The sequence below is a fragment of the Morone saxatilis genome, unplaced genomic scaffold (genome assembly GCF_004916995.1).
Source record: "Morone saxatilis isolate NCDOM2014 unplaced genomic scaffold, NCSU_SB_2.0 Contig5, whole genome shotgun sequence".
In the NCBI taxonomy this organism is placed as follows: Eukaryota; Metazoa; Chordata; class Actinopteri; family Moronidae; genus Morone; species Morone saxatilis.
The window spans coordinates 22569392-22594335 of NW_023340095.1; the positions used below are offsets into that span (position 1 = coordinate 22569392).

A 24944-nucleotide genomic window follows, 5' to 3' on the forward strand; every position below is an offset into this window, starting at 1 on the left:
GTACTGTAATGCTGCAGAGATGCCCTGGTCTACAAATGCAGATGTTAGAAAACATGTTTGTTGGTACAGGCCCCAACAAATGTTAATAATCATACTTTTTTCAGTGAAAATTAAACTTGTGATGCAAAGATATAATTGTGAATCACATGGCAATCGTAATATCTGTCAAAATAATCACAATATGATTATTTTTTACCATATCGGTCAGACTTATACAATATGTAATTATCACCTGTCACAATATTGACTTTTTTACATTTTATTTGTTGTTTTGGTTGTGTGGTTTTATTTATGTTTTGTTTATTAAGAATATTTTAGTATTCCTTTCACATTCCAATTCCAATGTCTGAATATTCTTAAAAGTGCATTTCTCTTTGAAAGGGTGTGCTTGCATTATTATGCTCCTCATTTTAACAGTGGTACAAAATGGTCTTAAAATGACAACAATATTTTTTGATATTTCTGACACCCTTATTTGCTAATGCTCTCCACCTGCCTCTTCCCATCTCACTCTTTGACAGAAAGTGAAACTAGTTAGGTACTGTACAAATCTTAGCTAAACTGGCACTTTTGTGAGACTGCAGAGGAGGTTTTCTTTGCAGATTACAGAGATAAATTCAGAAGCTATGGATCACAGTTAAGGGGGAACCATGTAACTTTTGAAAGAATAAAAAAATTCCACACTATTGCAATTGTTTCTGCTATTGCAACCTTGTTTGGTGTGGTATGACCAGTAGCTTATGGTGGATAATTGTAGCTAATGTTTACTGACTTAAAACAAACAACACTGTACAACAAACAATGCTCACTTCAGCTGACTCACTGACACTTCTCCACTGTAACACTGAAACTGTCACTTGCGGTCACTGTGGTCGGTGTTCAGAAAAACACACGTAGGTTTGCGTATGTTGCATAGCTGCATACAGAGCTGATATTATTTTATCATCAGAAAATAAATTCTCATAATCAATTAATAGTTTGGAACATTTATAAAGCAAAATGAACAAATGTTCTTTGTTTCCAGTTTTCAATGTGAAAATGTGCTGCTTTTGTGTTTGTAAATGTAAATAACTAAGTTAAAAATGACTTCACCTCTTGCTTTGTTTACATAAAATATTACAAAATTGTGAAAACTGCCATTACAATTTTCCAATCAATTAAAATAATAAATCAATAGAATATAATAGCATAAATACATCACAGGCCTAACTATAATACAATATATTTAAACAAAACATATTATTGATATTATACATCAATACTTTATTATTTATCTATTTATAGTACTATTTACTATTCATCATTGTACACACAAACACACAAACTCAGCTTTCAATCATGAAACCCTCTTTTTATAGCTTCAAATAACTCATTAAAACTTATTTTATCAGAAAAATGAAAAGTTGAACATACACCAGCATGATAAGATCTACCTAAAACAACAGAAACCAACAGTAGGAAAATGTGTTTGACGTGTAATTTCATTTTTTGTTTGGCCCATGTCCCATCTGCTAACATGGAGACAGTGGACTTTATGAACTACACTGCAGTCAGCCACCAGAGGGCGATCAATATGTTTTGGCTTCACTTTGGGAGAGCTGTCATGTCTTCTATATATATATATATATATATCTTTATATATGTTGATGGTTTGAACACCTTGGGGCACCTCTATCACTGTAATTGGTACATGAAGTCAGCTGACCTGATATAATTCCTGCATAGCGTCAACCTGAGCAACCTGACGTCTAATATGCCGAGCGACTGAAAACACCTGGCTGGGTGAGGAGGGCCTGTCAGATTGAATTAATAATTCTTACATATAAAGGAGGATATTTCCTTCATGTTCTTGCTACTTTTGCTCAGAAATAGGATTGAGTGCAGTAATTACTACCACTGCCATCGCAAAAACTCCTTCTGCTCCCACTACAATGACTATCATTTGGACAACTCGTTCTGTTATCACTGCCGCTACTAATGGGTGTGAATTATCTGTGAATTTGTACGTGCTCTTGCTAAGCCGAGGAATCCAGCAGCTGTCACCATTACAGACGCAGCTGCTCTGGCCCACATTTCACCTGTGCTGTACAGCCTCAAGCTCTAAATCCACCCCTTCAAACCCCCTTATCACACAGAGAGAGGGGATAATCGTCGGTAAGCCTCCGTGATTTCTGCTTTCTAACAGTCAACACAGAATTGTGGCCTTAATCGGAACCCCTTAAATAAAAAAGTGTCGCACTGCGTGAAGCTGATGCGGCTGGTGAAAGTTAAGTTGGGAGGTACAAACAACTTAAAGGTGGGAAAAAGCTGGTTCAGCTGATGTGGTGATACTGTGGATTTATTCAGCCCAAGCCTACATAAAAAAGGAGAAGCCTTAACCACACATATTAAGAAGTCAATGCAAAAAAGGAAGCGTGGATTAATAGAAAGGACACCACTTATGTGCATTATGTGGTCCCAAACCAAACCAAATGCCCACAGTGTAATGCGGATACAAGCAAGCGCCCTTCACACAATACGTGGAATAATCTTTTGGCAAACATTACAACAATACATTTGCTTTTTGACACCCAAAAGACTTAACGTCAAAGTCCTTATTTGCTGAGGTTTTCCATTTTTCCCACGCAGGTAAAGACTACTTAAAGCTAAGCCTAATACAAATCTCTGCTGAGAGTGTGTGTGTGTGTGTGTGTGTGTGTGTGTGTGTGTGTGGAAGGACAACAGAGATTGTTCCAGAGTTGGGCAATCGTTTTTTATTTCCATACTGTCCAATTGTGGCTACTCGAGATTGCGGATATGGGAACTGATCGCCACTGGTGGCGAGAGTGGCAGAGTAATGTCACAGCACGACAAAGCCACATTTGCACTGGTCAAGAAATGTAACTATAACTATAACCAGGACAAAAAAGATGAAGATGTAGAGATTATTTTTATAACATCTTAGTTCCGATAGTAACTAAAATTGCCATCATTCCTTCAACTGTCGATATAACATCCAATCGCCAATCAGCACAAGCCTGTAACATTCAGTGTATATAATGCCGGAAAATTTCCTACAGGCCAACATTACATCTTCAACAGTCCAGAACCCAAAGATATTCAGTTTACAATATATAAAAGAAGAGTAAAGCAGTACATCCTCGCTGGGATTAGCAGATGGTTAAAATATGAACCAATTATCAAAACTGTTGTTGATAACCTTTCAACTAACTGACTAAGTATTTCAGCAGTTACCATTGTGGTATCTCTTTTCTACATCTGTAATGCACACTCTACTTTGTTGTTGCAGAATAAATGAGGGTTATGATTACAGTTCCCCTTCATTAAGCAATCATTTCGATCTCCACACACTGACAGAGAGAAAGGAAGCTTGGTTCAAACTTGTATAATGGAGTGGAAGAAGGAAAAATCAGTCCACAAAAAATGAGTGCAGGAACAGCAATTTCTCCATCAAGCTTGACCTCGTTCAAGCTGGTCATGTCGCCCGCTGAGGTAGTGTGTGTGTGTGTGTGCGTGTGTGTTTCTTCCATTATGAAACCCTGGGGGTTGAGCTACATGTCTTTACTCTTTAAAAGTAGAAATTCCTGTCACTCGAAAATGTCCTGTCGCCACTTGCAATATCACTTGTTGGTTTTCCTCCCCTTCTCTCTTTAACAGCCTCCCTGTGTGTGTGTGTGTGTGTGTGTGTGTGTGCTCTGTTTATGTGTAAACATCCCCTCAGTGCACTGCCTTCAGGCCTGTTGAGTGCCTTCAACATTCCTTTAGTCCTGCAGGAATTTCTGTCTTTGAGCCAATCCACCCAGGAGGGCAACAATAGTCTTTAACTGCTCCAGGCGAACTCAGTGTACACTAACCCCATCCCCTCCCCCAACTCCTCACCTGATCCCCTCCACATCCCCGCCAGCCTGCCTCCAGCCACTCCCACAGAGCATAAACATAACTGTAGATGAAACACATAAAAAACACACTGTAATATGTTGGCATTAGGAGGCTTTTACCTTCGCCTTCGATGGTGCACTTGCTGAGGTCCAATGTCTTTGAGTTGATCACCCCAACCACCGGGTAGCCCTCCACCTCCCCTGCAGGCTCCCTGGGCAAAAAGCTGATGCTGCTGCCGTCGTCGGGGGCAACGGTCGCCGGGTGGGGGTCATAGCTGTTCTCCGCCAGGCTGGTCAGTCTCCTCAGGGTCACTCCTTTGGCGCTGAGGATCTCGGCGTCAGAGCCGCAGCTCAGCAGCCTCTCTGCAAACTCCACGCTGCCTCGGACGTCCGACACAGCCTGCTGCAGCTGCGCCCTCTGCAGGTGGAGCTGGTTCCTGTTGGACGGAGACAGCGGGAATAACAGGCAGCAACTCCCATGTGCTAAACCAGAGATCTGTCTGCACTGTAAATAACAGTGTTTATGTGTAGTGATATTTGAAGTATATCTGTAAATACAGACTAATCCCGCTTTCTGCCTAATACCGTCTGCTCCAGTCATGTGTGTGTTCCACTCCCACATGGCACCCACAAACATTCTGACCAGAGATTTAGTATCTTCTCCTGTCCCGCGGGTGATAAGACGGTATTTTACTGTGTCAGTAGCAACTGAGAAATTTCTCCAAATGCCAGACTTGCCTTGCTTTTCTGTTGTTTGATAAAAAACAAAACAGCTTTAATCTTCTTTTCAGCTTTGTTGACTCCATCCCCATCCTTCTGGTGGGCGCTAGCTAAATCCCGGGGCACAGTTTATTTTTTGACCATCCGTTCCCACCCACAGTGAAGTCAAAAAACCGCCCGCTCCTGCAGCATCCTAATCCGGTCCTCTATAATGTTCCTGCAAATAACAAACTGCCGGTGTGGTCTCACCATGTACTTCTCACACACCTCAACTGCTGATTTTTCACATCCTTAAAACACAATTCTTTCCCAAAACTATTCATTTCTTGACTGAATCATTCATTTTTCATTAATATTTGTGAAAGACCTACGCTCAAAGGGTCTGGGCAATGTGGCTTTCAGCATGCACATACTGTTTTATGGTTAATTCACAAGCACTCATTTTCAAATTGAGCATGAAAGTTGTTCAGATATAACAGTGATAAGATCATATCACGTTCCTCATCAGCAGATTGAGTTTGTCATGGACTGAGGTAAGAGTTTGTCCAATTTCAGACTGTCTTAGTGACAGTAAGCCAACGACCTCACAAAGTGAGATAAATGTCACAGGCTTACGTTAGACAATATATTACAGTAGAAGACAACAAATTAACATCCCTATCAAACATGCTGACAGTGAACGCAGTGCTCAGCTGTGCGTAATAGCACAACTGACTGCTGATACAGTGTACAGTGGAGACAGTAAAAGTAAAGAAAGATTTGTGATCATAGGTCAAACTTTACCACAGCTGCTCCTCAACTTTTGCAACTCTCAAAGAAGAAACTGTTTTATTTCCTTCCTCCACAGGGAGGTCAGAGGTCGGAACACCTACTGCAAATCAATCCCAGAACTGATCTGCCAGAATCTGAATGAATAAAAACTATGGAAACCTCGGGGGTGTTTTTGAGCTCAATCTCAAATGAGAACTTTTACTCAGAACTGTGAGTGGGAGTAGGGGGCTTCAAGAATGACTCTGTGGTCCTACTTTGAGATATTATTTCTTTTCTAGTTTAACTTTCAGCCAGGTTCCTTGGGGGGACCTTGAGATGCTTCATACTACTCCGAGCTTACTTCTAAAACCCTAACATACCTGCGTTGGACGCGGAGCTCCTCCAGGCGATGCAGCAGAGACAGGCAGTGGGCTTCCACGGCGCTGGCGTAGCCTCGTGCAAACACCCTCACCTCATTCGCTGCCGCATCCACCCGAGCCTGCAAAGCCTCCTGGGATACTTCCACCTTTAACAGAGTGCAAAGACAGAATTCTGTTGTGAAATAAGATAACTCAATATTTGAATTACAGTTTGTCATTAGTGGCATTATGTTGGACTGTAGGAATGTGTTCAAACATGGACATAGTGGGAGGTTTCTTAGGGCTGTTCTAAAGCCTTGGTTGGAGCTGAAAAGGGTAAAGCAGGCCCTCCAGTGTGAGTCTCGACAGAACAATCATTTTCAGACTCTGCTGCACCTTCTGCAGTGACTCTTTCAGGCGCTCCAGGCGAGGTCGCAGGCGCACTGTGACCAGTTCTCGGATGCGGTCTCCGTGGCGGTCGATAACATCACCGGTGGGGCAGCAGCGGTGGTCGCGGTGCAGCGTGGCGGCGCACTCCAGGCAGACGGGCAGGTCGCAGGGCTGACAGAAGAGCCGCAGCTCCTGGCCGGGGTGGAGGGAGCAGAGGACGGGGCGGCAGAGACGACCACGAGACTTCAGCTCCTTCAGACACTGGATAGAGTGAGAGGCTGTCCGCTTCTGCCGCCTGCAGACAGGAAGGAGAACACATACATACATTTGTATTGTACGTCAGAATAAAGATCCAGTTGAGCCTCAGAGCTGGTAAAAAGAGAGTACACCTGAACAGAATGCACCTTCTAGAACCTCACACATATTGTACCTGTGTCAGTGACAGCTCAATTGTAGGGCCACAACTAATGATTATGTTCAATATTTGATCAAACAGATCGATATACTGCTGATCATTGTCTCGATCAGTACATTAGCAGTTTGAGTTTTGAAAAATGCCGGTCGCTGTTTCCCAAAGTGATGTGCTCCAATCTTTCTTGTTTTGTCCTCAACCCAAAGATATTCATTTTTCTGTAATGGAGGACTAAAGAAAGCAGAACATATTCCCATTTGAGAAGATGAAATCAGAGAATTTGGACATTTTTTTTCTCAAAAACTGACTCAAATGAGTTATCCAAAGAGTTGGCGATTAAAGCTGCAGTAGGTAACTTTAATAAAGTTAATCTGTGAATCTGGCCTCCTCCTAGTGCTGCTAATGGCATCTGCAAGAATCTATGGCACCTGACCAAAAACAACCAATCAGAGGCCAGAAAGATGTATCTGCCTGATGTGCCACTGTAAGGATATAGTTAAAGTTTCAGCAAATATCACCAAAAGTTATTTTAACAAGAGTTATCTGCTGCAGCTTTTCTTTCTTATATGTGATAATAACAATGCTACTAGATTTTGGACTGATTGGCAAAACAAGCAATTCCAACACACTACCTAATGTTTACACAATGATAAATGGAGACAGTGCAGATGTATTGGACTACCTACTGTGATGATGTTCTGGTCTGAGCTCTCACAGGATAGACCAGAACAAAGCCCAACCTGCCTCGTCTATGTGTGGGTGGGTTAGGCAGCAGACTGACACTAGCCCTGAGCACAGTGTACCTGTGTGCCTGGCAGCAGAACTCGCACAGGTTGACGCAGCAGACCTCGCAGCGGCTCTCGGCGCCTCCTTCCCCGCACAGGTCGCATCCCAGCGGGCCGTCCGTCACCAGGGTCTCCAGGAATACTTCGTCCAGCGCCAGGTGGTCGGTGCTCAGCCCTCCCAGTCCGGACGGAGGGATGTCCACCTCGGAGTCACAGTCGGGACAAAGCACCGTGACGGTGACGGCGGGTCGCTCCTCCGGCACCGCTCCGCCCCGGCGGCTGTCCTCCTCCGGAGCGTCCCGGCGGCAGCGCGAAGACACCGAGAACGGCTCCAGCTGGCCGATACAGTCGGAGCAGAAGGTGTGCAGACAGGGGAGGATTTTAGGGTCCCGGTACAAGCGTTTACACACGTTACAGACCGCTCTCGGGTTCACAAATGTTCCGTTAAGTTCCTGTTCCGAGCTCAACGCTGGCTCCGTGTTTTCTTTCTGCTCGGACTGCGACATGTTGAGTGTTTTCGGAGACTTTTTGGAGCAGTGAATACCGCCCTGAACCCCACCGAGCTCCAAAAACCGGTCACAACTCAACGAACGCGTCCCGTGAGCCTTTCTTCTGCACAGTAACCACTCATATCAAACTAAACCATCACTTATCTACACTGGGAGAATACAAAGAGTTCCACCTCCCTGAGTATAATCCCACACAAAGTCCCACTTTTCTCCGGGAAAAGCAGGCTGCGTTCACGGCTCCATGGGACATATGACACCTCACTCACTACCAGACCAATAGGAAACCTCTCGCGGACTTTCAGGGGTGGTTCAAAGACTTTCCAGGACTCTTTAATACCAGTCTGGGACTCTGACTGCCCCCATCTACCGGCAGGACAGAACAATATGTTTACAGTAGGGTGTAAACGTGTTCATGTGAACTGTGCACAGGGTTGAGAGGGTTACTGTAAAAATGGAATCCGATATAATTACTAAGTAACTGTTGAAAAGTGTCAGTACCCTAATCCAAGTATCACAACATTAGAGTAATGTAATTTGGTTACCGTTACATTGGGATTACCTCAACACCAAATGTGCACATTTTAACGAGGGAAAAGAAATGTCACTAAGAAGTACTGATGACTGATGACTGGAGTGTGTTCTATTGTGTTCTATGGTAAAAGACAACAGAACAATGACCTTTGAAAAGAAAATGGAAAAGGAAAAAATGGAGAGATATTCCTCAGATAAGCGAAAAAAACTGATGGATTTTAAAATTGTAATCTTGCTAAATAATCCCAATTTTTACTAACTGTAATGGTTAACAGTTACTTTTGGAACTGTATTTACAAAAAAACACTGCTGAGCTAATGGCAGAAATATAGTTTTATTTTCTATGCTAATGTTAAAGATTAGATTAGAGTTCAAGTTTAGCAATTTCTTTAAAGAACTTGAGAAAAACGCCTCTCCTTAGTGGTAATGTGAATTTCATTTTTCAGGCTGCATTATTTCCTTTGAAACCTGGGAACAAATCCACCCATTTAAGAACAACTGAAATTCATTGTATTTATTTATTGACTCAGTAATACAAGAAACGGTAGGGTGCTAATTTAATAAAATAAAATGGGTCTCAGCCATCATATCATACTGTTTCATCTCTTTATGATATTATTCTTATTTTCTCCCTGAGGAGTGTCCATCCCTTTTTATGTTATGCGGACAGACAAAATAAAAATAAAAACTCTAATTAGAATTTAAAAATGAAACATTTTGACAAATAATCTAGATAGAGCTTTCACCTAAAACATACATACATCAGAGAAAATAGAAAGAGAAGGTCAATGTTAACGGAGAAAATGCGCCACAGAGTTAAATACTGTTACACGGCAATGACACCCACTGTAATAAATTAAAAACCAAAGAATCTTCAGAAATAATGTTCTTGACACATTACTTCTGTCAAATTCTGAAAAGTCCTGCCACTGCATGAATCCAACACACACACCAGAGGAGATTTACAGCCAGGTGGAGTGTGTGTGTGTGTGTGTGTGTGTGTGTGTGTGAGTGTGAGTGTGAGCTGACTGCAGTTCCACTGTGAGCAATAGGGAACACTGATAGCTCACAGCAGCAGAGGCAAGGACAGAGCCCATCTGGATACAGCACCACTAGGTGTGTGTGAATTGTGTGTGTGTGATTAGGACAGATAAAAGGTGCAGAGGACACTGGTCATGATGCTCAGGTAAGTCGATGCCAGCAGGGACGATGCAGTGCTGTAGGTGAAGTATGTGGTCCACAAAACGTTAGAGCCTGAAACATATGAATGGGGATTAAAATTATTATTATTATTATTTGTACTGTTCCACCAACTCAGTGTATCCATGCAGTTGAGCTACTTCCCATAGGCACAATAATAAAAGAATAGTCAAAATCCCAGTATTGTAGTGGTCCCATTATATATAGTATCTTTCATGTCATTTCAAGTGTGAACCTATCGTGACATCACCAATTGGTTTGTTGAGTACTGTTTCAAAGCCTTGAAACACTACTGTCTTTAGTTCAATTGTGTAAGACCAGGCGGCTTGGCTGGTGAGAAAATGGCAATGCAGTAACATAATCTTGATTTATGTTTGTCTAGCACTGCCTAGTTTGACTTGTCAATCACAGGGTCACCACGCCCTAAAGCATATACTTTTATGATCTATTTTCTCACTGGGACCATAATTTACAAAATGAACATCATGCTGCATGGAAGAAGACTTGAAACTGTTTACTGAGCTAATAAATCAAGTGAGAGAGGTATAGTCATTTTGCTCTACATTAAATGCAAGCAAGCTTCTTTTTATAAGCAACTGAGTTCCCCTATGTTGGCCTTTAGAAAGAGTTCATGCTGTACCATGCTTTGGATTGTGATCAAACATGGTGTGAAGCAGTTATAAAAGAATACCTGTTATAGTTGCCTTAGAGACGATGATCACCAGGCTATTCTCAATGCTGCAGGTGTAAGTGCCATCGGTTATCATCAGTGTGCTGACTAAACTGTATATCCCCATAGAGCTTTGTGTGAGGCTTGTGTTTCCCTGCAGGTCGTTTCCAAAACGGTCAAACCATGTCACGTTTGGCTCAGGGTACCACCTGCTTGCCTCAGCAACCACGAAGCCATTTGAGATTGAAAATGTGGGGTCTGAAAAGGCTGAGAAAAAGATAAAAGAGGTAAGTAGAAATTACAAATCCATGCTGCAATGTGAAATGTCCAAGGCCCACTTCAGTCAGTAGTCATATTGTCACAGTACTACTTTTCAATCCATTAAAACCATTATAAAGTCCAAATATATATATATATATATACAGCTCAAGGCTAATAGTATAATCTTCTACAACTAAATGGCAACAGTTTACAATAAGGATACACTAATTAACATTGGTTAATGCATAAATTCATATTAATTAACAGTTAAGTAACACTAAACAATGTATAATTAATACCTTAGTTCTGTGTTTCTCAAACCTTTAACTGTTAACCTGTGTACCACCTCAGATAATATTAGGCTCTCCAAGTGCCACCGTTATCACCAATGTTAAAATACAGTAACCAACCCTATTCAGCTATATACAGTTCAGACAGGAGTCAGGTTTATTCCTAATAAGATTACTTATTGTTGACTGTTAAATACACACGCCATGTTACGCTGACTATGACTACGTAGCAGGCTGATGTAATCGTTAATAAATACTGTATATTAATACATTGAAAATGTCCTTTTATCTGCTTATAAATACATTATAGTGTGTTAAGAACCATTTATCAAATGTTTACTGTTAAGATTAAGTTTTCCCAATGGAAACTGGAAAGACGAGTCATCCTACCTCCTGTTCTAAGACTAATGCTGATGGTTCCTCCGCCTACAGAGGAGCCAACGCTGCAGGTGTACTCCCCTTCGTCACTGCTCCTCACACTCCTCAGCAGCAGAGAGACGTTCCCTCTGACTACATCATCAAGAATAAGATTAGTTCTCCCTTTGAACTGTGAGTTCTGCTCCCTGAGATTCGGAGCTCCGTTTGTATACTGGTAAACCAGTCCCGTCATGCCCGTCTTCTGCCAGGTGACTGACACCTGGCTGATGCCGGTTCTTTGTGTTAGAAGATAGCAGCTGAGAAGCTCATCCTCACCAAGGTTGCCAACAGGTGATCGGTTGCTGCTCGTCACCTCGGTTGTGGACCCTGTGGGACGGGGACACAGCACAGACTCATAGTGGAGAATGCTGATTATAAACATACATTGGGGCAACATCATTTCAGTCCCTTTTGTTTGTAAGATTGAATATGTTAAAAACTTGGTAATAGAAGTGTTAAAGGACTTTTTAAAGGATAGGTTCACATTTTTTAAATCTGTCATTATCAAAACAATCTCACTAACATGCCTGTAGAGTTATGTTGAGTGTATTCTGATGCAGAGCTGGATGATGCAAGTTAAAAATGACCTTTTTTAGACGAATAGTTGAAATATGTGCTCTGAATGCTTTCTAGGTGTTACTTTAATGTAGGAAAAGGTGTATATTGAAGTTGAACTTGAGGCAGACACATCCTGAAATTCTTTGCAGGTGCTAAGAAGCAAATATCTACTCTGAAAGATTAAAATACACAAACAATACACATTTTATTTCCAAATCTCTCCTTTATTCCACGTAGATATCAGTTATAACATGATTAATAGTCTTCTGCATGCGGGGTAACCTAACCCTCCTGATGCTACCTGAACCCTGATCATAACCGTACCATCTGTGATCAAAACGTTGTCAATCATGTCTACGTAGAATAAAAAAAGTCTCTATAAAAAACATTTCTCTTTGATGGAAATTAAACTGCACATTCAAAAGCACATGAACATCATGCACACACCCAGATGGTTTTTAAAAATTTGGTAGTGCGTTGTCAAACACAAGAATGAACTGCTCTTTAGTTTAGGCAAACACATGCTGGACACACCCATGTATCCCCTCAGGCTGACAGAGCCATCACTAAGTAGTAGAACTAAGTTCTTACCTGAGAAGGCCAAAGACAAGATGAGGATGATGAGGCCTGTGAATAGGACGATGAGGACAATCATGCTACACACAAAGAGAAGCACAGAAACAGGATAAGGTCACAGACACACTGCTGACTAAGGTTAACATCAACTTGCAGAGCAGCTTTACAGCAACCAAGACAAGAATCTCCTCCATGATGCAGGAATCTGTAGACGCCCAGTGGCGGAAGAAGTACAGTGTGAATATCATTTACTTAAACCTGCTACAAGGAGTTTTTAACTTTTTATTGTTGTAGGTAGTTTTAACTATATCATATAAAGTTTGGTAGTGTAGTCCTAAGGCTCTCAATGTAGGGGACCAGCCCCCTGCAAAGGGTTGCAAAATAAATCTGTGAGTTTGTAAGTTGATTAATGAGAGAGGATGCATAAATATGTTGTGCTAAGGAAATTTGTGCTGTTATTTTGAACTTTTTTTGTGAAACATTGGATCATTTGTCTTAGAGGTTTAGAGGGTAAATTTGTTAGAACATCTTTAACAACTCTGTATTATTTGCACTATATTTTATAATCTGAAATCTGAACAGTAACTACATCTGTGAAATAGTGGAGTGAAAAGTACAATATTCCACTCTGAAATGTATTGTAGTAGAGGTATTACGTGGCATAAAGCCACAAGAAAAGTACAAGTAACTGAAAATTGCACTTAAGTACTTTGTTACTTTCCACCGCTATAGACACCTAAATGTTTTAAAAATTCAATCACCATCAGTGAGAACACCTTATAGCCACACCTGTAGAAGATGATCTGCCCCAAGGTAGCCATGGCTGCTGATAAAACCTCTCGAGAAGAACAAACGATTCGATCCTGTTGCTTAGGTCAAAGGTCCAGTCATGCCATCCCTCCTAAATATCCATCATTCCACCAAAAATCATTTCTGCACATTTCTACACGCTACTGCTAAACAGACGACTTCTACTTCCACAGAATGACTGCTTGCTTTTTTGTCTACTTGGCTTACCTCACTAAACACAACACCATAAGTAAATATTACCTTTAAGGCGTGTGCTGCATATTTGTTTTCACAGTAACTTATGTACCTTATTGAAATAAAGGTGCATGCTGCTAATTTACAAGCCAAAGGGGCTCTAATTCAGCAATTTGTTTCCCATATTGACATAGGTAGGTTGAATATACTGCAGAAAACATGAAAATGCAATGAATTAACCTAGATGCATTCACTGGTCAATAACTAGTTATTAGCTCTAACAATATGGTTTTAGATTCCCCCACATTATACTAGGTGTAGTTTTATTTCACCCATAGATGTCATGGTAAATGAAAAAAAAACTATGGTCTTATATTTGTGATCTTCATTAAGGAAAACTTAAATCATCAAATGTAATGTGAAAAGAACAATATCTGCTTAAGAGTTTTTGCCAATTATATATGAATTAAATTATTTCTCACTATGCTCATCTCAGGACCAGTAGAGAAATGAGAGCAAAACCATCATCACTGGAAAACACAAAGACGTGACCTGATGACCACCGAAAAACCTCATGTCTGCTTGTGACACATGATATGAAAAAGCACATTTAGGTCATATAATCCAACCGTGTGAAATAAGAACTAGAATTTATTTCAGTTTTTATTTCAGGTTCCATATTCTGAACACACACGTGAGGAAAAACTACAATTACAACCCTGTGGTTGTATGCCTCCGCCAATATGGTGTTGAGTAATGGCCAAATTATTACAGGAAGTTATGATGGCACAGTGAAGCTGACCTTTGACCTTTTGTGTAAAAAAAAGTCATCACTTTATCATTGTAACCTGTTTAACTCTCTATGAAATGTTGTTATTAATTCAAAACGTTTTGAACGCCACAGCTATGACCAGCATGGAGGCATAATGCAATGCAAAACTCATTTCCAGTAGAGACATTGTCGTCACAGTCAAGTCAAGGACTGTAATGTTTAGCAGTGTTTCTGGCTGTGCATTCATCCGCTGTTACACCTTTAAATCACAAAGTACACCTATTCTGATGAAACTGTGCAGCAGTGAACCGGGTTTACTCCAACAATTTACTCAAGGTGGAGTAAATTTCAATGTTTCAGGGTGGAAAGGCGTCAGCAAGCAGAAACAGCATGCATTTGACAACTCTAAAACAAACAATACACATCTTAAACAGTTATAGAAAGTTGCACAGTTAAAAAAAGATGTACAACAAAAAAATCTTTGGAAGATGATTTCTAATTATGCTCAGCTCAGACTTTAGTACGATCTGCTTTGACTATAATTACACTGGTAATGTACCAGTAGAGCAGTGGTGGATGTGAATGGCATGCGAAAATATGGAGTGCAACAAAGTTGAATATGATTTATCTAGGGAAAATAAACAAACAAGAGTTTGCTGATGCTGTCCTGCTGACCTTTATTTAACTATAAATTTTACTTTACTTTTTTTATTAGTTGCTTCCTCTATCATTGATAATGTTCAACAAAATATTGTGGGGTGAACTTCTTTTGGCTGACGAAGGCGGCCATGCCAGAAAAAGTTTGGGAACCATTTTAGTAGAGAAACGAGACAAAAAACTTCATTATGAGAATGCAGCTACATGCCACTGAGACCAGAGACCAACCTCAATTCTACATGTGACAGAGATTTTGATATGTGCAAAAGCACACAGAAGTCACAAAACCACATGAAATAAAGAAGTAATATTTGTTTCAGTTTATTTCTGAGCACAGGCACATGAAAAAAAATAAATGCATAATGAATTTCTAGTAAAGACATTGTCCACACAAAAGTGGATTGAGAAGTGCTCATGGCTGTACATTTTCATAAACTGCATGTGCTTAAATGTTTGCCAGTGACATGTATTCTTGTGAAACTGTGCTGCAGTAAAATCATTCTCAGTTAGATGTGTGACACCATGAATAGCTCAAGTAAAAGAAAAAGTCAATTAAGGTGCACTGCAGCAACCATACAGATAAGAAACAAAAATATATGTATTTAAGAACCACAATAAGAGAAAGACTACAACATGTTTTTTCTTTTTAGAAATCCAAATATATTTCATATGCTGCTGATCTAACACTGGGAGGCCAGTCTGAACTGGTTGTTGTGATGCGTGTGTATGTCCTGTACTGGTGTGTATAGTTTTATATTACAGATACCAGTATCAGGTATCGGGTATGCTCATGTACACAGAAATGTACTCATAAAAGTTAACCTTTCATTAGTTGAGCAGGTAGGCAGAGGAGAAGCAATGTCAGCAGTTTGGATATATTTTAAGCAAATTTTACAACCTTAGGAACATGAAAATAAAACATATTTTTAAAGTCATTGTTAGAACTGTAATATCATATTGGCACTTGGTAACTGCAAGTACCCAATTGTAAGTACTTGTATTTGGTCTTAAAATAGTGGTGCATCCATATTTTATATTATATGTTTTTTTCCTTTTTTACTGTTGTACTATCATTGTGTGTGTGTGTTTTAACTTTGACCTGCTAAACTACAGCAGTTGAAAATTAGCTTTAAGCTAACGCTGGTACCATACATCAATTTTGCCATTTATGTTTAAATTAATATTTTAGTTAATGTGGTCATATGCTTTCCTTTTGAGTGTTAGATGACTGATACCGATACGCATTAAGATCTGGAGCCAGGAGGCGGTTAGCCTAGCTTAGCATAAAGCCTGGAAGCAGAGGTGTAATAGTGTGTAATTGTATTTCCCAAAATGTTGAACTATTCTTTTAGTACTGTGCATAGATTCAAAGTTATATAGATTATAGATACTACAGCCCCAGCCAGCTGGATAAGCAAGGGCCCGTCAGGGACCAGCAGGCAATTCTAGGTGGCTGGATCAGTATACCCCTACCACTTTTCTTGATCCCTAACTGGAAATGTAATTGTGAAAATGTGGTCAAAATGAGGATCTAATTGTTTATTATGCAAAATTAAAAATCTGTCTGGGAAAATCCTGCTCAGTTATTTAAGAAGTGAAAGCATCATGTACCATCATTGTGAAAGTGCTGTAGGCTGGCACACTGTGCTTAACAGCTGTGTCACACCACTGTCCAGAGTTGTATATATATGTATATATATATATCGCTCAGCCAGTAGAAAAGAACTGCAGCAGCCTTGCAACAGAATATCTTAGCCCATTGTTTTTCAGTCTGACACTCTCTCTTTCAGCCAACATGCCTCACCCTGGTCATGATTTTCCTCAAAGACTCGTCCAACTAATAACAAATGCTGTGAGTATATTCCTGCTGATAATCGTCTTCTACATCCTGCAGTATATATTTGACATGGATTTTATATGCTCGTGCAGACCAGGTTTGCATACAAATGGCATACTGTACTTGTTAATCCCTCCTGTGATCCTCACCTGGGTTGCCATCATCACTGAGCCTTTACACCAATCGAGGATTTTTTCCATCTTCCATCTTCTCCATCGTCTTAGTCACAACAAACGCTGCGGCTTTTTGGTTAAGGTTATTGTCAGCTACATCGGTATGTGTGCTGTATGGATAACTTCTGTTCTGTTTGATGGAGACTGGTATCTTTGCCTGATGACAAACCTCAATGTCAATCATACCGGAATCCCTTGCAAAGAAGATCTGACCTACGAGGAGTACCAGATTAAAGCTGGTTATAAGACTGATTCACTTGTAAGTAACAACACACAGCACTCACATATGCTACATTAGAGATATGAAATTATTTTTATATCTAAACAAATTTATATATATATAAAAAAAGAGTTTCAGTGGTATAATTTCTATAGAGAAGACTATAACTTATTGATTTAATAACTAATGCTAGTATCATTAAATCCTTAATTAGTCTGATGCCCAGTATACATGTTTGATATTAGGAATAGTAATTCATCAATTTGCCAATTCAGAGCACCATTTGGGCTAAATGTCATAATTGTTAGTAAATAACAAATAGGATAATGTAATTTATTACTCATTACTTCTTTCAAAAGTAATATTATTTTATTACTCCCTGCCAACAGTAATTAGTCAGACTACTAGTTAAATTGTGGTAAAGATAATGTTTTTGTTACAGGGAACCCAGCAGCACAAAGTACTATGTAGTGTAGTATGTATGGCTGGTGCTGGATCTCCGGTGATAACAGAATTTACTGTCATGGTAGAAGTGTTGAAACAAATTGGAGCTTGATTGAAACCACATAAATGTTGTGACTTATGTTCCTTGAACTACTAAATAAATCTCTTTTTATTTCAAGTTTACTGTTTTATCGTTTGCAGGACATTGGCTTTTATGTCATCTGTCCTCTTCTTTTTCTTTGGAGCCTTGCTGACTGCACTACAGCCTGTTATATCAGAAGGAAGATGTGGAACAATGTGTGTCGCTCAAAGCCTCCTTACTACAGATCAGTTTATGAAGATCTTCTGGCGGAGCAAGTGAACAGCCGTTTGAAAAAGGAGCTAACAAAAATAGCAACACAAAGAGCCAAAGCAATCTGTATGCCCTACATTCTAACCATTGGGGAAAATGAGCACCCATTTAACTATAGACGAGATGACAACGACAATGTCAACAACGACAATGTCAACAACACAGCTTTGGAAGCCTGGAATAAGATTTCAGCCTCGGATTTTCCCTTCATGGATTATGAGATAGAACGTTAACACAGAAACATTGGCCGGAGAGGATGGAGAATGGATGCAGAAGAAGTTTCAAGAAGAAGAAACAATCTATCTTTAGTTTGATGATATAATTCCAAATTATTTTTATATATTATTAGAAACTGATTTGTAGGTCAAAGACTTTCTGGATGCCTTTAGTTATTTACAAACACAACAAATTGTTCATCAATGCTGAAGCCTCTTCTCACAGATCCATTTCAAAAGGGTAGTACATGACAGATCATTCCAGTTGTAAATATCACCCTTTCCAATTATGATATGGGCACAGTCCTCTTCCCCGAGTGCTTTGTATCCACCACCATTATCAGGCTGTGGTTTACGCCAGTACCTAACAGGTCAACAAACAAGACAATAATGACATATAGTAATATATATAAATGTTTTGCATGAACACTATTACTCATAATCAACTCCAAATTAATGCTAATGTTGCTCTGGGTATGCTGTGTAAATAGGATATAGTCTAATAGTATACCAGATTTCCATACCAGCTTTCTACAACACTGATTACTGTTGAGTTTCCTGCTTGTGTTGCTGCCCTCAAGTGGCCAAAAATGACCACAGTGTCACAGAGATAGCAATAAAGCATTTCATTCATTAATAATTAATTGTTCAATGAATAATAGGCATTCATAAATTTGCTTACAAATTATTTATTTATCTATAAATAAACAGACTCACTTATATTTATTATCTGATATTTTAGTGGGCAAAAGAAAGGGTAATTATTAAAACTAATTTTTTTAATTATTATTATTATTAAAAAAGAATACACAAATGAAATATAAATCCATCAATAAAAATGAGTTCCAATTAAAAAGAGATTTACAATAACATTAAACAGTCATAAAATACATCCTTTAAAAAATTATAAATTCATAAATAAATAATGGAATTTCAAAATCTATTTGGAAAACGCAGTTTAAAAAAAGAAATAAGCAACAGGATAGACAAATTGAATTAATTAATTAAAAAGGGCAATTTCCTTTACGATTTGCATTTCATTTTCCTATTTGCTCTTCAGTTTGAAAAAGCTGTCAGCATTTTCTGCTAAAATGATATAAAACAATGCATATTTAAATTGTAAATTCTTTTCATAATTCTTCAAAATATCAAATAATGCTTTATTACTATTTCCGTAACTTACTGAAGTGTCCGTTGACGTTTCTTGTTATTTTAAGTACCTCCTCTTCATGGTAAACTAAACTACAACAGGACCAACATTGTCAAGATATTTTATCTAGAAGAATAGATATTTGTACACAAGTACCACAGAAACTAAATCCTGCTAAGTCTGCAACACTTTAAGTGTGATCAGTTGGAGTGTCTTGAAACTGCTGTGCATTTATATTGTACTGTATGTACAATGTGTGTAAGTCAGGGTACCAGTATGGTCAGGGAAAAAAATACAATACAGTTGTTTATACAGTATTTTTCTATTTTGGGTTATACTATTCTATTAATGACATCTTTAAAGCTGTGCTAGCCCAATATATTGGATGTGCCCCTTAAAATTCTCCCAAAATATCTGGCATCTGTATCTCTAATCTATATTAGTCATTGCCTCCTGACTGAAGATGGGAGATAGAACCATAGCACCATCTGGTGGGATTACTGAGTAAAATATATTTCACTAAGTGCATCACTTATTGAGAGTGAAAATGTGTGCTGAATGTATTTAAGTCTATACTGATTACACTTTGAAATAAGTTTATCTGTTATTTCTGGTTCAGAAGATTGTAGAGTCAGACTTAAGACAAATACATTCTAGAAATAGAAATACAAGAGTGTTTGTATTTTTGTTTATGTTCAACAAAGGTGAAGTTCATTTATGGCTTACTTTAGAGTCAGTGGACCGCCATCAATCCATTTCCAGGTCCCCTCCTTGTCTTTGTCAGTCAAACCAATCCAAGCATGAGTTTCTTCCTTGGTGAAGTTAGACAGGAACTTCTGTTCAATAAAGATAACGGAAAGTCACTGTATATATATTTTAGTTTTAATAATATTATATGTTAATTCACTGTATTCAAGTTTATCAATGTAAATGTGAAAATGTAACTTTTTTAAAGTTTTAATTTTCATTAAAATAAGTCAAAACAAGTCTGGTTATTCTGTTTTTATTGTGTTTCATTCTAAGGCAGTGATACTCAACCTGGGGGTCGGGACTCGGGACCCCCCACTAGGGTTTGCCAAAGCTTCACAAGGCCTTCTTGATTTTAAGGGGTTGAAGAAAAGTATAGACAGTAGGCCTATATCTCACAGGATAAGGGTATGGTGAGGTCTGGAACACCAAGCCTAGCCTAGCCTAATATAACAATGGCCAAGCATCAGGGAGTATTTTTGTCAAGAAAGAAGCCTATTAAGTATGTACGATTGTTAAAATAAATAAATAAATAATACATAATACAAACAGAGAATTGTACAAAGGGTTCTTAAAATATCAGGAAACTCCTCTCTGATGCAATATTCACAGGGAATAATCTGCTCTCATTGTGGTTACTGTTTGGGTTCATTGTACAGTTTATCCCTTGTTCTCTACTGTTATTGTTGTACATTAAATATAATATGAACCATCTATAAAATATGTCCTTTTCCTCTAGTCTATCAGCTGGACAGTTTTCACTTATGCTGAGATATATCCATCATCATTGATGGATTAGCACAAAATTTGGTATAGACATTTGTGGTGATGTATCCTGCTGACTTTAGGGATCCTTTGGGCTTTCCTGTAGTCCCCATCAGGTTAATTTTTGGTTCTTTAGTGAAATATCTTGACAACTAGATAGTTGACCTTCATTAGAAAGATAGTTGACAGTTTTGATAGTGTTTAGTGCTAATTAGCAAATGCTAGAAAAGACAGAAACCATCTTTAGGAAAAGATGAGTACTTTGACTTTTTAGTTTGGCCCATGTCCCATCTGCTAACATGGACAGGGTGGGGTTTCTGACTTATACTGCAGCTAGCCACCAGGGGGGGATAGAGATGTTTTGGCCTCACTCTGTGGGGAGCTGTCATGTCATCCATCTACAGTCAGTGGAACAGACTCACAGACAAGCATGGCTGTAGACATTTGAAAATATGTTATAAAAAATGTGTCTCCATGAACTATTTAGCAAGCCATCAACATTTAAAACATCACACATATTACCTGTTCTGCAGTACTGCCTATTTCCACCAGACCTGCTCCTCTGACACCACAGTCTTCTTTGCCCTTTTCCCAGGAACCAGTCTCATTAGAGAGGAGATAACAGACACACTTGAACATCCTCCATCCTCTAGGACAAGTAGGCCTACTTTCTGTAAGAAACAACAAGAACAAAAATGAGACAACCGCAAGTTGTAATAAAGATTCATATTTGGTATCCAGCATAAAGGTGGCTTTGTGAAAACATGATTGTTGAATATGATGGGGCCATAATATCACCCTGTCACCCGCTTACAAAATAGTTTCTATCGTGTTTTTAACTTTTTTTAACTGGTTTCATTCTTGCAGTCTTCAAAGTGCAGGTCTATTGTTGTTATGTTAACTTGCTGTTAGATTGTAGATAGTTTAAGGGTTGATGCTGGGGGTGAAGTTGCTTAACTAACTTAACTAATCAATAGGTGTCATGAGAATAAAAAAGAAACATAAATAAATAGGTATCATCAAGATTACATTATGAAAACACATTTGAGTCTTTGAAGGAACGTTTAAAGTAGACAAACAATGGACTACATGGTTTCAGAAATGATCAAACTTCCTGCCACAAGATCATGATAAACAGGAGAGTAACACATAACACATTGCATTGAGAGTAACACATTGCTTAATTTAGGGTGTGTGAGACAGTTCTGTTGCATTAGGACAAAACCAAAACGTTCACACTTCGTAAGACAAAACATTTTTTATTTTCACTTTGTTGCTCCTGTAGACGAGAACATTTGTGTACAGTCCCCACTCTCACTCAGCATGTTCAGCTCTTCAGTCTTGTTAGCGAGGCTGTCCTTCAGCAGGTCTCTCTCTTCAGTCAGGGAAGAGGATTTGTTGTCACTGGCCTGAAGACGCTCAGTCAGGTTGNNGAGTTCTGCAGCTGAACGCTGAGCAGAGACATGGTCTAAAATAAACCAACAGAGACTTTTATGTTTATTACAGGATCTGAGAATCAGATACTGAATGATATGAAACAGCGTCCTATCCAGTGCATGTGTGGTAGACTAAACAGTGGTTTGGAAGAAATTTGTGTCTATGTTTTTTCATTCATTTAAAAAAGACTTTGGATTTAAAATTTGGTAAAAATTTGATTCAGTAATATAGGACAATACATTTCCTACATTATATCAGCTTTTTTTTCAACACTAACACTAATGATGGACTTCCTTATTTTCTGTTACTTCCTCATTATTCAGTATAAGTAAAAGGCCATATCATTGTATTTATATTTAACATAAAATATATAGGTTGTCAGTAGATGGACTATTTGTTTGTGTTACTTGAAAAGTCAATAAAAACATGTTTCCTAAACAGAAAATATATTTTTTACGTCCCGAAACAGTAAATGAATATACACAAATATGAAATGTTAAGTTAAATTACAGTTAAATTACACTTACTCCCCAATGTGAGACCTATGTAATATATATCTGTCAGCGGTACAAAGACAAATACAACCACAGAAATAAAAAATAAACAGAAAGGAAAAATAAAACAGACATTTTAATAAAATATAAGCAGACTTTTTCTACTAAGTCATTACTCTGATTTCTGAACGTGATTAAGACTCACAGTGGACACCTAGACGGATGAGTCCAACCAGCAGGAGAACAGAGAGCAGCCCCAGACAGAGAACGACCACTCCGTGAAATCTACTATCTGAGCTCCTGGGACCTGAACACAGGAAAGACCAGTGAATTATGCAACAGTAAGACCAGATGATAATATACTGATACATGTAAGACATCTGTCTGACTGAACATTCTTACCCGTCTGATTTTTTGAAGGTACTGGTTTGACATTCATATAGATCTCGTCCATCGCTTATAACTATTCCCTAGAGGGTCAGCTCTGCAGCGCGGATGACAGCATGTGAAAAAAATTCTTCTCTTGGTTTCATTTCCTAAAAGGAAGTCATGAGTTTCAGAGGTGCTAAAACCATGGCTTGTATGATAATCCTCTATCACAACTTTGAAGCAAGGTTACTATCAGATACACTATCTATTATCCATATAGAAAATGAAATGGTGAATTTGGAATGAAACAACAACCCTAAAGACCACAGCACACTGCCATTTTCCTATCTGCTGCTCAATATGATCTCCTTTAAACAATCTCCTTTTGCATTAGGAACCATAATGCTTGAGATAGACGTAACTTTAACATTGGAAACCCTCTTGTTTCCAACCAATAATCATCACTGGTTCCTTTTAACCATGAAGACAATTTTCCCTCAACCTTAACCAAGAGGTTTTGATTGTCTCAACGGCAGTGTCTCATGTCAAAGTCACATTCTTTCTACCCACCCTGATCTCCCCCTGTAGAGGGTTTGTGGCACTACAACACCTTTCTTTCTGACAGACAACAGTCATAATTAGAATGGCCATAAGAGGTCCTTGTACTGGAGTTTTAGGCATCGTTTTAGGCATTTGAACCAAACCCCAGTGTTTTTGATTTTGTAAGACTTGATGTCTGTTGAATGTCCCTCTGCACTCAAAAGCACAAGGTTGTAGTGAAAAGTGTTGGAGAGTTTTCCCTGCAGAATGATAACAGATGAAAGAAGAGACATATAGACACCAAAAAAATATGTTTTAAAAGCTTTTAATTTTGCTCATTATTATATAAAAAGCCACAACCAATATCAGCTACCGCCATCACAAATCATCACAACAAAACTTTTACACTAGACCTTACCATACCATCCTGGTTTTCTTTTGCAGTTTTCAACTATCAAGAAATCTTTAGCTAAAACACGGATTCAATAATGTTATGTCTGTCTCCTTCTAGTTGTTTGGGCACTGGTGTGTTTATATGGCAAAAGAAAAGGGGAAAAATGTTCTGGGTCCAAATTTGGCCTGCTGTACCCTTCAGGTTACAGATATGTTTACCTTAATGGGTGAGTTACAAAAGAGTTTCAGAATTATTTTCAAACTTCATAGTCAGTCATAAGCTGTGTTTTGCTCCAAATGTATTACAAATTTTAATGAATGCTTCAAATGTTTCCATTCACCACCATTATGTGAATATTATGAGTAAGGGGCGCCAATTCCCTAGTTGGAAAACCAAAAGAAGAGGGTGCAACAAGCAATGTTGGATGCCTGGCAGAAACTTTGAGTCTTGAATTTCTACATGATGATCAGAATACTTTACCTTACCTTAATTACATAGTAATTACAGAGGAATGTAGAGAAATTAGCAAGAAACAACAGTAAGTAATTTAAGTAAAATCCATATAATGACCAGCTGTAGTGTGAGAACTACCAGTATTTACTGTAGTAAATATTGACTAACTACAGAGTAAAATGAAAGCAAAATAAAGAGATTTGGTTGGTAATTATGTGGGAGTTAACTGTTACAGTGAGTGGTACAGCCCACATACAGGGTAAGACGCAGGTGGATGATTTCTGTGTGACTGTATAGAGACTAACATTAATACCTTCTCGGTAGTTAGAGTAATACCTTAACCGTCAGCATGTCAATTTTGTGCAGCATCCATGACACAAACTAACGTACTTTCAGTAAATAACCATAATGTAATTTGTAATTTCAGTGTTACCCTCTTATGAGCAAAAGAATGTCACTGTAGTGACCGATAATTACTTAGTACCTGCCAGTAAACACATTTGGATGAAATATGCAAATATTTTCCAAATACTAAACAAAGATAAGGTACTACACTTTACAGGACAGTGACATTTAGTGATACCTACCTTGTCTTTGTTTAGTATTTGGACAATATTTGCATATTTCATCCAAAT

The 24944-nt window shown here is 38.7% G+C and overlaps 3 protein-coding genes across 3 annotated transcripts in view; all 3 read right to left on the minus strand.

The window, feature by feature from the left end:
* trim45 (tripartite motif containing 45) overlaps positions 1–8086 on the minus strand; it is a 15315-nt gene extending 7229 nt beyond the window's left edge. The window contains exons 1-4 of the mRNA XM_035676924.1: positions 7313–8086; positions 6104–6392; positions 5729–5874; positions 3999–4315 (exon numbers count right to left, since the gene is read on the minus strand). Coding sequence (XP_035532817.1) covers positions 3999–4315; positions 5729–5874; positions 6104–6392; positions 7313–7800 — 1240 coding nt within the window. The 5' untranslated portion in view covers positions 7801–8086. The remainder of the gene's footprint in view (positions 1–3998; positions 4316–5728; positions 5875–6103; positions 6393–7312) is intronic.
* Positions 8087–9165: 1079 nt separating this feature from the next.
* Positions 9166–13247, minus strand: vtcn1 (V-set domain containing T cell activation inhibitor 1). The gene is made up of 5 exons (XM_035677004.1): positions 13096–13247; positions 12322–12386; positions 11146–11499; positions 10226–10471; positions 9166–9588 (listed from the first exon to the last, which is right to left on the minus strand). The coding sequence occupies exons 1-5, from the start codon at positions 13125–13127 to the stop codon at positions 9476–9478; spliced, it is 810 nt and encodes a 269-aa protein (XP_035532897.1). The 5' UTR covers positions 13128–13247; the 3' UTR covers positions 9166–9475.
* A 1672-nt stretch (positions 13248–14919) lies between these two features.
* LOC118339270 (CD209 antigen-like protein A) lies at positions 14920–22052 on the minus strand (the record flags this gene model as incomplete). Its single annotated transcript, XM_035676846.1, is given in 4 exon segments — positions 14920–18324; positions 19837–19946; positions 21145–21293; positions 21941–22052. Coding segments are annotated over 4 exon segments (534 nt in total), but the record flags the coding sequence as incomplete, so codon positions are not given.
* Between the last annotated feature and the right edge of the window lie 2892 nt (positions 22053–24944).